The sequence below is a fragment of the Schistocerca piceifrons genome, chromosome 4 (genome assembly GCF_021461385.2).
Source record: "Schistocerca piceifrons isolate TAMUIC-IGC-003096 chromosome 4, iqSchPice1.1, whole genome shotgun sequence".
NCBI classification, from domain to species: Eukaryota; Metazoa; Arthropoda; class Insecta; order Orthoptera; family Acrididae; genus Schistocerca; species Schistocerca piceifrons.
Window position 1 is genome coordinate 763,468,936 of NC_060141.1, and position 15,010 is coordinate 763,483,945.

General features: G+C 36.6%; 1 protein-coding gene across 1 annotated transcript in view; it reads left to right on the top strand.

Moving 5' to 3' along the window:
* Positions 1–12,861, top strand: part of LOC124796433 (1-phosphatidylinositol 4,5-bisphosphate phosphodiesterase gamma-1) — a 248,485-nt gene extending 235,624 nt beyond the window's left edge. Inside the window, exons 22-23 of the mRNA XM_047260620.1 lie at positions 4,473–4,587; positions 12,742–12,861. Coding sequence (XP_047116576.1) covers positions 4,473–4,541 — 69 coding nt within the window. The 3' untranslated portion in view covers positions 4,542–4,587; positions 12,742–12,861. The remainder of the gene's footprint in view (positions 1–4,472; positions 4,588–12,741) is intronic.
* Positions 12,862–15,010: the final 2,149 nt, after the last annotated feature.

Here is a 15,010-nt window from a genome sequence, read left to right on the forward strand (position 1 = left end):
TTATTGCCTCAATATTATATTGATGACATCATTCACAGAATGCCCCACCGTTATCAGGCCTGTATTGGTGCAAGAGGTGGTCACACTCTGTACCAAGCACATTAACCAGTTGTTGGAATGTGTGGGCAAATCCTTTAAGTTGGGAAAAACAAATAACTTTTTTTTTACCATTATGTATGTTGCAGTTGTTTACATTCTGTATTCTTCACATTGTTTCTACTTTACTATCAACTGTGTATACTGTTTTGTGGCAGTATAAATGCAACCTTGCAAAATTTCCGTTTGTTGCTCTAATTTTGGACACCAATGTTCTAACACAAATTCTGTACAGAAGAAAGGGAAAACTGATAGAAACCGACCTTGGGGAAGATCAGTTTGGTTTCTGGAGAATCCAAGGAACAGTTGAGGCAATACTCACCCTCCAATTTATCTTAGAAGAAAGATTAAAGAAAGACAAAACTATGTTTATAGCATTTGTATACTTAGAGAAGGAATACTCTGTTTGAAATTCTGACTGTAGCAGAAGTAAAAAATCGTAGAGAAAAAGGCTGTTTACAACTTGTACAGAAACCGGATGGCAGTAATAAGAGTTGAGGGGCATGAAAGGGAAGCAGTGGTTGAGAAAGGAGTGAGATGGAGTTGTGGCTTATCCCCAATGTTATTCAATCCGTACACTGATCAAGCAGTAAAAGAAACCAAGAAAAATTTGTAGTAGGAATTAAAGTTCAGGGAAAAGAAATAAAAACTTTGAGGTTTCTTGATGATATTGTAAGTGCAGAGGCAGCAAAGGACTTGGAAGAGCAGTTGAATGGAATGGATATTGTCTTAAAAGGAGGGTACAAGATGAACATAAACAAAAGCAAAACAAGGATGATGGCATTTTGTGGAATTAAATCAGGTGATGCTAATGGAATTAGACTAGGAAATGAGACACTTAAATTAGTAGATGAGTTTTCATATTTGGCAGCAAAATAACTGATGATGGCCAAAGTAGAGGGGATATAAAATGTAGACTAGCAATGGCAAGAAAAGCATTTCTGATGAAGAGCAATTTGTTAACAACAGACATAGATTTAAGTGTTAGGAAGTCTTTTCTGAAAGTACACTCCTGGAAATGGAAAAAAGAACACATTGACACCGGTGTGTCAGACCCACCATACTTGCTCCGGACACTGCGAGAGGGCTTTACAAGCAATGATCACACGCACGGCACAGCGGACACACCAGGAACTGCGGTGTTGGCCGTCGAATGGCGCTAGCTGCGCAGCATTTGTGCACCGCCGCCGTCAGTGTCAGCCAGTTTGCCGTGGCATACGGAGCTCCATCGCAGTCTTTAACACTGGTAGCATGCCGCGACAGCGTGGACGTGAACCGTATGTGCAGTTGACGGACTTTGAGCGAGGGCGTATAGTGGGCATGCGGGAGGCCGGGTGGACATACCGCCGAATTGCTCAACACGTGGGGCGTGAGGTCTCCACAGTACATCGATGTTGTCGCCAGTGGTCGGCGGAAGGTGCACGTGCCCGTCGACCTGGGACCGGACCGCAGCGACGCACGGATGCACGCCAAGACCGTAGGATCCTACGCAGTGCCGTAGGGGACCGCACCGCCACTTCCCAGCAAATTAGGGACACTGTTGCTCCTGGGGTATCGGCGAGGACCATTCGCAACCGTCTCCATGAAGCTGGGCTACGGTCCCGCACACCATTAGGCCGTCTTCCGCTCACGCCCCAACATCGTGCAGCCCGCCTCCAGTGGTGTCGCGACAGGCGTGAATGGACGGACGAATGGAGACGTGTCGTCTTCAGCGATGAGGGTCGCTTCTGCCTTGGTGCCAACGATGGTCGTATGCGTATTTGGCGCCGTGCAGGTGAGCGCCACAATCAGGACTGCATACGACCGAGGCACACAGGGCCAACACCCGGCATCATGGTGTGGGGAGCGATCTCCTACACTGGCCGCACACCACTGGTGATCGTCGAGGGGACACTGAATAGTGCACGGTACATCCAAACCGTCATCGAACCCATCATTCTACCATTCCTAGACCGGCAAGGGAACTTGCTGTTCCAACAGGACAATGCACGTCCGCATGTATCCCGTGCCACCCAACGTGCTCTAGAAGGTGTAAGTCAACTACCCTGGCCAGCAAGATCTCCGGATCTGTCCCCCATTGAGCATGTTTGGGACTGGATGAAGCGTCGTCTCACGCGGTCTGCACGTCCAGCATGAACGCTGGTCCAACTGAGGCGCCAGGTGGAAATGGCATGGCAAGCCGTTCCACAGGACTACATCCAGCATCTCTACGATCGTCTCCATGGGAGAATAGCAGCCTGCATTGCTGCGAAAGGTGGATATACACTGTACTAGTGCCGACATTGTGCATGCTCTGTTGCCTGTGTCTATGTGCCTGTGGTTCTGTCAGTGTGATCATGTGATGTATCTGACCCCAGGAATGTGTCAATAAAGTTTCCCCTTCCTGGGACAATGAATTCACGGTGTTCTTATTTCAATTTCCAGGAGTGTATTTATCTGATGTGTGGTCATGTATGGAAGTGAAACATGATGATAAACAGTTTTATACAAAAGAGAATAAAGGCTTTCGAAATGTGGTGCTACAGAAGAATGTTGAAGATTAGATGGGTGGATCATGTAACTAATAATGAGGTACTGAACAGAACTGTGGAGACAAGAAATTTGTGGCAAAACTTGACCAAAAGAAGGGCCCAGTTGATAGGACATATGCTTCAGACATAAAGGGATCACCAGTTTAGTATGGAGGGAAATGTGGGGGTAAAAATCATAGAGGGAGACCAAGATATGAATACAGTAAGCAGATTCAAAAGGATGAATGTTGCAATAGTTATTGAGAGATGAAGAGGTTTGCACAGGATAGAATAGCATGGAGAGCTGCATCAATCCAGTCTTTGGACTGAAGACCACTACATCATGAACTGTTCATTCTGTTAATTTTGTATTTCCTATACATTAAAGAAATTAATGCAGTAAAATGAAAAATCATTGGTGAAAGTGGGGGTTTGATAAAAATCCTACTTCGTTCTAATGCTTAGCAGTCGGTCAACTATGCTATTGAACTATGAAACCAGTGTACTAAGAACAGTGATACTCAGGTATTTCTTACTCAATGTCACAACTTCATGTGATTTTTCTAAGCCTGAAATCCTAATAATGACATGGAGGAGATTTTCTTGTGTGGTTTTGGAAAGAGTTTGTTTTATGCTGATTGTCAATAAGCCATAACTCACTCTATTATAACTTCAGAAGAGTATCTGTGAACTTTGAAAAGTACATAGAAGTTGTGAATCGTGCCTGGCTAACTCAGTTGATAAGAGCATTGCCTATAAAAGATTATGTTGCCTGTTAGAGTCCCAGTCTGGCACACAATCTTAATCTACCAAGAAGCTTTACTCACCAACTTGTTTCCACCTATTATGTCTATTATGTTATTGACATAGATTTAAAATTGTTCATATAAATCCATTTTGTGATCTTCATTTTATGTCCATAGCCTTTAAAGTTGACCACTGTTTCTCATTTTGATTAATTTTGTGATAAGCATTGCTGTGCTCACTATAATGTTCAAGAAAAATCTATCCCTGTTTGGCCTACCTGTAGCACAAACAGTTTTATTTACACTTGATTATTTATCTTGTCATTGTTTTCTCTTCTGAAAGCAATGTTGATGTTGTGTGACCTGAGTGTTACTGCAGTTAGAGAGCTTTCAAAAAACTGTATGCAGACATTGCATTTATTTTCTGTGTTTTTTTTATTGCAAGTAGATTTTTATTGATTTCTTCCTGTATGAGGGTTTCCAAATGTGTCTGTGTGTAAATTGCTAGCCATTATTTGTTTGATTATGTTGTGTTCTGTGTGGTTCTCATTTCTACTAAGTGGTTCTATTTAGTTCTCTATATGGATCATGCTTGTGTGTTGTTAGGTAGCAAGACAAACAGTGTATTGTAGTACTCTTGTTGCTTTCTTGTAGAGTTTAAGATGTTCTTGTTGTTTCCTTTGCTAAATTTCAGTTCTAGCAAATTAATTCTAGTGTTGTCTTCATATTGTATGCAAAATATTATATTTTATCTTGTTTATTAAGCTTATGCAGCTTTTTGCTACTATTACTTACATTAACTTTACAAGAGGCCATGTATCTTGCTTGTAGGCAATTATTTTGCCTGCGTTTGACAGATTATTTTTAGTAATTAAAGGTGATAAATAGAAAATGTGTAGTTTTGTGGGAGAGATGTGGGGTGCCTTAAAATAGTAATCACATTTGTAGTCAGATTACTATTTATGGTTAAATTTCTTGCCAGTTTTCCTGCTTTTTAGAAAATAACCAGCTAACTAATGTTGATAAACCAATTTTATAAAAATACGTTGTTAGTCAAGTTTATGTTATAATGATGGTTCTCTAAGTTCATTGCAGTATGTTGTATTGTTTCATCTTTCAGGAAAGCAGGGAAGTGCTTCCAAGTACTGCCTTTTCTTGTGTAACTGCCGTAGGAGACAGTGAAGACTGAAATGCCAAGTTGATGTGGATTTTCTGCAATGAGAAGGTGAACAAAGGTGACTTTCTACAACTTGAGTGTGAAATAAGTGATTTGAAAACCAATGTGCATTTAATGAACAAAAGGATCATTCATAACTGAACTCTTATGATGTTGAATATTTGCAGATCTACTCTTTGTTAACTTTGGTGTTCATTTTTGTCATTGTTGTATTTCAGTATTGCACCTACTTGTAGGTCTGCTTTTTAAGAAATGTAATACCATACACAAAAGTTCGGGCAACTGTATGCAGAAGTTTGCTGTTTTAGAAAAAGGTAGTAGTTGTGGCCTTATTGATGGTTCATTGTATAGGTGTATTTGCTCATGTATTTATGAATGATACAGTTTACAACATTCTTCCAAAGTTTTTTCACAAACAACCTGCTGAAAAGGTGTTTCATTGTATCTGTACCTGACTAGTTCGTTTTATATGATACGGAATATGAAAGATTCTGTTACAAAAAGGATGATACTAGATGCCAATAAGGTTCAATGGAGAGCCTTCTTTTTAATCATAAAGTTATGTGCTTGTTTAATATTTTTCAAAAGCAGGATATGTTTTTATCTTTATTGTACAGTAATGTGTGCTTGTGTGCAAAATGTAACTGGTTCCTTAAGCTTTTAGAAGAGCCACATGTCAATAGTTAGTTTTAAATAATATGTGTCTGTATCATACACGCAACAGTATTTTTGTCAGGCCAATAACTTATAATAAATTGCATTCACTAATGAGTGGCTTAATTTTTAAATGATCTGATTATTATAGTAAAGGAATAAACATAGAGGGGAAAACCCTAGAGGAAGAAGAATATGACAGTTTTAAAAAATGCATGATCTAGTGGTTGACACACTAGTGTTTGTGTGCACAAGATGTGCCAAGTAATGATACGAACTGTAAGATGATTATTAGTGTGAAAGAAGGCAGGGGAATAACACTTTCATGGAAATATTAACTGATAAAGTGCTTTAGGTCTCATATTCATGGTCTAGTTTGTTAGATGAGAATCTCTTCCGGATTCATAATATGTATTTTGTTACGATGAAGTTAGCAACAATGTTTCTTCTCATGCTGTTTTTTATTTCTAAGTGTGCATTTGCAATACTTAATGTGTGCAGTTATTATTTGATCATATTTTATTCTGTAAGAGTTGATGCCATTTTTCCTAAGAAAAAGTGCTTAATTGAAATATTATGTGTTTCTTTTCATGCATTTCATGATAAGACTTGTTTTCTGTTAGTGAGAAGTGCTTGAATTCACTGTGTGTGTGTGTGTGTGTGTGTGTGTGTGTGTGTGTGTGTGTGTGTGTGTGTGTGAGAGAGAGAGAGGGGGGGGGGGGGTGAAGCAGTGCGTATGGTGGACCATTAAATCTTTATAGTTCGGAAGCATTGTTATGAGGCAATTTCTGTTGTCTTCATGCTAGAAAATAGTTGTTGGTGTTCCGGACTATTACTTCTTTGTCAGTTACACTATTATTGTGAATGAGGATTAACTGATACTCACCACCTAGAGGAGGCTGTTCAACAAACCTGCTCTAAGTGATGAATGGAATCTGTCCTCGTTTTCCATTGTTCAATTAAATTATTGTTGGCTTATAGTACACATAAATTTATTTATGTTAATTGATTAAATTTGTATAAATTATTGGAATGTGAATTGCATCTGCAAAAAAATTTATATTTATATCTTGACTTAAATATCAACAGTATGACAGGGCACTGCTATTTATTTGTAGAGGAGAACACTGACACAAAAAATTATCTGTGAAACTGCAGATATTGTTAATTTAATTATATGTCATACCACTTGTTATGAAAATGACACTACCTCATCACAAAATGTATCAAAGACAATCAAAGCATGGTATAATAAATGTGGAGACTGGACTACTTTCAATAGAACTAAAGACTACCAGACTTTCAATTGGAACATAATTGTGAACAGTACATGATTCTGATAATGTGTCAGTACAGTATGCTGTAATGTTGATGTTAAGAAATGTACATGCCTATGATTAGTAACTTATGAGTATCATGTGAAATGCTGATGTTTACACTGCCTCCTCTTTGGTTGGTGTAGTTACACTGTTCTATTGGTGTGTGTGAAGCAGGGCATTAGTTATAACGTTTATTATTAAGGCTGCAACAAGTCACAAGTATGGTTTACAAAATTTAACTTGACCGATTACCGTTGTGGATATATTATAAGGGGCGTTCAAAAAGAAACTAGCTGGAAGCATAATTACAGAAACCAGTACCTGTATGTTAGAAGTATTGACCCTGGCTGTTGACACTTGTCCCCCTGTGCCACAAGGCAGTGAATGGCTGTCTCATAAAATTCCCCGGGCTGCAATGTTAACCAGTTCACTGGATGTCGTCATCCAAAGTGAATCGTTTGCCTCTCAGAGCCTTTTTAAGGGGACCAAAAATGGTATAATTACAGGGAGAGAGGTCCGGACTGCAGGATTGCTGTGACTGTGTTGGCCGTATCAGTCTTTGCATTGTCGTGGAGTAGAATGACCCCACAGGTGAGATCGCCTGGTTGTTTTGATTTGATTGCTTTGTGAAGGGTGGTCAAGGTTTGCGAGTACTGCTGGGAATTCACTGTTGTGTCGTGCTGCAGGAAGTGAATCAGAAGGGGTCATCTTGGTGAAAGAAGAATGTCAGCATAACCTTTTCTGCACTCATGTGGATGATTGATACATGCTGCTGCTAGCTCTGTATAGTCATGTGACGTACACGCGTGCCCTCTAGCGAAGGGTTGTGAACTTCCACGCTCTGGTCAGAACCACACCTCGTTACACACACCACGATATTACCAGTTTGTGCATTCCAGACTCCAACTCATTTATTTTTGAACGCCCCTTATATAAGGCCATCTTTAGGTGTGGTGCACTAAGATAAATAGATTTCCATTCACATTTGGTAAATTTACAAGAGGTTCTTTCATTTTGACCTTCACAGAAAGAGTCATGAAATGATTTTTTTAAGTTAATAAGACATGAAACTGAGCAAACACTTGCACAGTGGATGTTTCTTTGCCACAAATATCATGTTTTATTACCTTAAAAATCATTTCTTGATGGTTCTGTGAAGGTCAAAATGAAAAATCTCTGATAAGCTTACAGTTGCGAACTAAAAACTCTGTTGATTGTAGCGCACCACACCAGTAACAAATGCATAACAAGAAAGCAAAGAAAGCTGTAACACCCATCTGAAGATAGATTTGTAATCAATCAGAAACCAGTAATATTGTTAAATGAACTATTTTAAACTATACTTGTGACTGGTTGCTGCTTAAATTACAAACCTTACGATTTTACTACAGCCATGTTTACATTCGATGCGATAGCAGCAAGGCATTAAGTATGCTAGGTTGTAGATATGACCCCCCCCCCACCGCATGCACACACACTCACAAAACCACACACATTCTCCATTCATAGCAGTTATGCCAAAATCCCAAAATTGAGAAATGGAAGTGAAATTGTTTGAAAGAAATAATATTGTATTTATGTACATACTGAGCATGGAAAGAAAAACTTTGTATTTATTTTTGTTAGTTTTTAGTTGTGGAGGAGGCAGCTCATAATTCCATTATGTGAGTATTTTGATTAAGAAGTTGTATGCAAAAGTAATGCAATAAAATCAGCAAAGTATCATTGGCAGTGCAGCATGAATTATAGTCATAAACAACAGAGAACTTAAAACTCTGCCTCATGTATTTTATTTTCAAACTGATTCATTGTATGTTGAATTCCATGCCATTCAGAATAGTAATATGGAGTGCCACAGATGTAGTCAAGGGAAATTCCATATTTTTATGACCAGTGAGTTAAGGCAGACTATAGAATTGAAATGTGATTCGTATGAAGTTTTGGAGAACCAGTGCTGTAAAATAAGCATGTTGTATGTTCATTGTTTTTATTTATTCGAGGTGCCTAAAAATGTAACATAATGATCCAGGTGACAAAGTAGAGTGTTGGAGACCTGTTAAATTTGCCAGTGTGAAAGAATTTTCTTCTTGTCATATCAACCATTGTTGCTAGTCAAAGTGCTCACCAAGTTTAACAGTGCAACAACTCAGAATGTAGACTCTGTTTAACTTCCTATCTGACTGTCTCATTTTACATTATGTCTCTCTCTAAATGATGTAAAGTGGATTGTTCTGATGTCTTTCTCCAAATGATATAAAGTGATTGTTCTAATAGTGCCTTAAAGAGAATTATCTCAGCCTTTGGTGATTTGAGACAAAGTTTCAGTCTCTAGTATTCATTTTTCAAAGGGAGGCTAAGCTATCCAAATTTGTATTTTAACGTCTCTGCGTGTAATGGATAAAGCTGCTGCCTTGTTCAGTTATTCCATTTGGTTATGTACAAGTTAATTTATGTACTCTTTCTTTTGTTAGTACTTTCTCATGTCATACCTTAATTTTCTCAACCTGTAGGTATATCTTTATCTTTTGATATGTTAGACTTTTGTTTCAAATATTATGTTGTGTTTCCCTGCCATTCTTTGGAGATAAATTATGTACTTGAATATGTAAAGAGTTAAATGATAACAGTGTTTGAATGTGGTCAAGAATATACTCAATATAGCTCCAGAAATTTTAAAATATTTTCTTTGCTATTTTTGTAAGCAGGAAAAATGTAAAATTAAATTACTGTAAAATATACATTTTAAAAAATACAGTACAATGGTGTTTCAGAAAGTAACCTCAGTAAAATAATTAAAATATGCTACTCAACCACAAATACAAAAAATAATATTTCACTTCTTAGGCTCTCATCTCACATCCTGCTTTCTTGATCAGGACACTTTCCATCTTGTTGATCAACATTTTGATTTCATAATGGAAAAAAAAGAAAGAAAATCTATGTAGTTATGTGCTGCTGCTCCTGATGTGTTCATCATATACTGTTCTTCGTTCTATTTAGATCATCAATGTCAAGCCCTGGTGACGGCCTCTCACTATTAGTTACTGCTTCTTCAGTAACGTACACTGTCAAGTGCTACATCTTGCTTCTTGTCATTCTTATAATGCTTCTAAAGTGATCCACCCCTGCTCAAAAGAGAAAGATAATTATAGGAAAATATTTGAGTCTAGCAGTAATATGTCACAATTCCTGCAGTTCTATTGCTAGGCTCTTCATGATAATACTTTTTTTATCAAAACATAATAAGGTATTGCTAAAACAAGGTAAAATTGACATATAAGTTATATTTATATAAACAGAATCCTACAAATTTGTTGTGAATACAGCCTGTGATGTTTGATAGCCTTTATGAAATATGTATATGTGGGTGTGAGACTGCATTTAGTACAAAGCTTCATCCATCTTCATGAATAATGGTATGTCATTGCTGGTACTTGAACACTGACAGAAAATTATTTCATCTGTCGACATTTACGTACTGTAAGCCCCCCATTGGCTTGTAGCATTCTCCCATACTTTTCTGCCTCTACAATAATTGCGTAACTTCAGCATCCTTGTATGAATTGTAACCTTTTAAAGCAGAAATAAGTATGTCTGCATAAATTTTATATTTGGTGCCCTCCTGAATGCATAGGCTGTCTTAATATTGAACTGTGCATCTGCTTTCCTTAAGAATATTTTTTTTTTTTCTGACAAAGCAGTTCATCAGTCCAGAATATTTGTTTTGTGAAGAACTGGAAAGCTGCAGTCACTTTCTGAAACATCCTTCAAATGTTTTCATGTCATTCATGCTGTATAAGATGACCCAGAATCATAATAATGTTAGCCAACATGGTCTATAGTGGAAAAGAATAAATCACAGTAATAAGTCATTAATGTGATATATCTGTGCATTTTAACTGTTGAAGTTTTCACTTTTACAAATTTTATTGCTGAGAAAGCCGAACAATGAACTATTGTACAGTTGCATTTAATCATAGTGTTCAGTGTATTGCTATGTTTTAAGTTGTAATTTACAATTTTATTGTGTATTATATACATATGCCACTATTTGAGGGTTCAGTTTTATAGGATTTTGATACTCAAGTCGGCATTCCCAGTCATCCATCTTTTTATTTTTTTATAAATGAATAAAGATGAATAGAAGGGTATGAGTAGCAAAATTTAGAGCTGTTCTCAAGCCTACAACAAGACTCAAAAGAATTTTTACTAGTTGCCTTTCATTCTTACAGTATAAGAGGTATTTCACTATAGCATGAGAATTTTAAACTCCATGTCTTCATTATCCTAGAATGACTGCTTGATGATACTTCAAAAGACCACTGACACTTGGCTTACAGCAGTTGGCAGCTATGGTTAGCTACCGGTTGCTGTAAGCATCTCAGGCATTGCTACGGACAAACTGCCATATTACATCGAAAGAATCTTGAACAATAGAAACTCAGCAGTAAACACACAACATAAAAAATAATAGTTTGCACCTAAATGCAAACTTACTTTTTTATTAGTAGTTGACATAATATTTCTTTTCTTTGCATTTCGTGTGTGGACATAATTCTGATGTTTATCGTTCCACCAACTCACAACTGTTTGTTTTTACGAAATAAGAATAAAGGAAAATGTCATCAAGGAATAATTAGATGGGGTTATTCATTGAGAAAACTGTATTAAGATAGTGACAGCAGCAGCCCAGCAGCTGTAGTGCAAAAATAATAAACTAAGCCCTGATAAACTTCTCACCTGTCTTGTTAGCTTTCCATATCTTCTGCGTTAATTTATTCAACTCTGCTGTAGCATCAAGTGTAGGATTTGTAATCTACAGAAATGTGCAACAGTGTCTAGTTTCTAAACACAATGCTGATCACATTGATGGGCATAGATTTTCACTAATGTTGAATGATACCCTTTCTATCTATCTTTCATTCATAATATAGATTTTGTTTTTGAATTTATTATTTTTATTTTTATTTATGTATTTATGGAATGTACACTATGAAGACTGTTGTGAAATAATATCTAAATTATAACATTGCATTATGTGATATAATGTGCAAAGATTGTTATTGTGTAAGATCTTTATTGAAACACACACACTTTTAATCTTCAAATATACTTTTATTGTCATGTCAGCTTAGACGCTATTGGTGTTCTTGCCTGCATGTCAAGGCATTCTTGATTTGCATTACAATAAAATTATGATCTGTGTTATTCATCTTCATTATGTCAGCCATATTCTCCATGTCATTGTGTTTTACTTGTAACTTCATGCAATCTGTGTATCCAGGCATACATTTTGTAAGTTAAATTTGTATATGTTGCAGTCAAATACAGGTGTGTTTTATACAATAGAATGTAAATGGTTTATAAATTGTTTCTTCATTACATTTATTTAGGAGGCGTGTAACTGCAGATTATTTTTTCCTGTTGTTGTCTTTATATTTTCACATTTCATATCCTTCTGTCTCTCAGATTCACATGTTAAAAGAAGGAACCATTTCAGTATAAGAAACTTTCATAGAAATTTACTACTCTTCCATTAAGATTCTTTGAGTGAGGCAGTGTAGAGCTTGATATGAACACAACTAGAATTTCTACCAGTTTGAAAGTTGCAATGTGGGCTCAACCACTCCGTTTACAGTGCAAAAATGCTAATTATTACATGTTTCAAGGCTAATTTTGTGTACATCATGAATAAGACAGAGTTGCTGATAATTTCTAGCCAGAATGTTAAATGCCCCAAAGATATTGTGAATTTAAACCTGACTACTATTTCTCATTATGGTATTTAAAAAGAATTCTTGACACTAATTACACTTAAGAAGTCTCATTATTCATACTGTGTTGGACTTTGACTGCTACAAGAGAGATAAACCATCTCATTGTGAGTAAAAAGTCTGGAATTTCTTTTAATGAAAATTCTCACTTAATGCCAACATTTTGTGTTTTTAATTTCCTCTAGCTTAATTTGCCCACCTTTATCAACTAATGCAACTCTTAAGGAACAGAACCGTTATTATTAAACTAGGTTCATGTATAAATAAAGGCAGAAAGTGCATAAAAGCTAGGGAAAGGTATACCTTCAAATTTCTGTTTTTGAAACATTGTATAGCACATCATGTGTACAGAGCTTAGTGTTCATACACAAAACCAAGCAGCATAAGTACTGATGCATGAAAATATGTTTGCAATAATTGTTAAAACTTTTGTTATTATTAATACCACCTCTTTGTTCACTTCAGAGGAGAAGAAATACAGAAGAAAAGCAAGCTTTAAGAGAAATGATGGACTCCTGAAACCACCTCTGAGACTTACAGTGATTGCTGTGTAACTGACCAAAAAGAATATAAAGTATAACTGAGTAATAGATTACTTTTTATCAGATAGCATTGCCACTGAGCACTAAAAGGCCTATAGCATACACCTAAGCTTTCAAAGTCTACCCCCCCCCCCCCCCCCACACACACACACACACACACACACACACAGGAATTGCAGGAACAAGAAGGAAAGACCAAAGTGCAAGAGAGACAGCTGTTAGACAAATGTAGAAGTAGAGAATAGTGAACTATCCTCATACATTTATTATATTCTATCTTGTCTATGATTTCACATTAATGGGTCTGATAGGCAAAGGTGCAAACAAGTCTGTCCATATCTCCTCAATCTGGGCTCCTTCTGAATAGCAGCTACTTCTCAGCAGTTGATTTCATCAGCTACTTTTTTCATCACCATCAATGAGCTTTCTGTGTCAATTGTTGCATACACATTGTCTGCTACTGTGATTACACAATTAATGTTAGTTCTCTCACATATCACTACATCTATCTTCACTGCTACTGGAAGTTGTGCTAACCACACATGCCGTAACATCACGTCAGAGATTTGAGTCATTTAATCCCCAAAATTTTTGCTATGCAATACGTGTTGTATGTCTTGTTCCAATGATTTGCACAGACAGCTGATTAGCATTTCTCTCAAGTGTAGATATTGTCATTCTTCAGGTGGCTTCAGTGTTATTGCGGACTTAGAGCAATCATTGGTAACATTGTTCTGTGTAAATGCCAAATTCAACACACAACTCTGGCTTCTCGAGAAGGAACTTCAGAATTTGTATCTCCATTCATGCACTAAGATTTATCTTGTCGTCTTCAGACAAATTGTTTGCCGAATTTGCAGAGTATTTTTTCACTCACAATGATAATTCCATATCTGTGTTTCAATTTTAGGTTGGACTTTGTCGATATTTTTCAAAAAATATTCTTACAGCTGTAACAGTTGCATCAGTTGCATTTTCTTCTGACAACTTGATGTGAAGTCACTGTATTTCCTTGCACATTCTCTTAGGTTTTTGCATTCTTTAGTATTCTTGGTTGCCAATTTTTAGGTACTTTCTGTTATGCCCTATATTACTGATGCAATGAAGCAACACTTTTGAATTTAGCACATTTTTACCAAGCACAATTAACTGACAAACACTCAGTAGTAAAAATTCATGGAACTGTCAAAACTACTCAGTCTACGAGTAAACAATATATGCTACGCATCTGCTGTCCAAAGCACAACCAAATAGACTTTGCACATTATTATGTCACGGGTACTTTCCACAACAATACTGAGCATCAATTGCTACCTCTCTGCTGCTTCTGGATAGCTGAATTTGCAACCACTTGATCAAGAAACCAGTTACTTTTGTTACCTAGGCTATTCCTGGAAAAAAATGAAATAAGATTATCCTAAAATAATTTGATGGTGTAACCTGGTGTTAATTCCTCCTTTCAAGAAGTTATCATCATTGAATGGCAGCATCTTGCAGCAATATTAGATCAGTTAAGAGGATTCAAGGTCTCTTTCAATAACCTGTTCCTAGTGCAGCATATCACGCTGGTGTCCAGTAGTTACAAAATCATGAAGAAAAAAAAAATCAAAATGTGAGCAATAATTCTAAATGAGTTTGCAAACTTATCCAAAAACCTGTATATGAAAGTAGTAGTTTCTACTTTGAATACACATAATTGTAATAATGAAAAACAATGCATTAGACCTACATATTGACACTTTTGTTGTAAAAATAGTGTGGTCTCTGCCTAAATTTTATGGCAATGCCAAATGGGTCTTGTTTTATTGGATAGAATCTTCAGAGGGCTTAAAATAAGTCGTACACAGAATGCAGTCTCGATAATGTTAAATGTGACACAAAATGGGGTTACCAGACTTTGGCAACGATTGTAAGACACAGGAATTGTCGGAGGTGATTACAAGATCAACCAAGAGCAATCACTAAATAAAAGAACCAATATAGAGTCATCATTACACAACAAAATTCAACAATGATCGCAAACTAAAGTTTGCAGAGTGTACTGTTGCCAAGGAAGTTACATTTTTCTACAAACTACAATCGCAGAACAAAATTGTGACACCAAAACATAATTAAAATAGAGTAATGAAATTTAGGTAATACATTTGTCTAGATAACATATATAAGTGATTAACATTGCAAGATCACAGGTT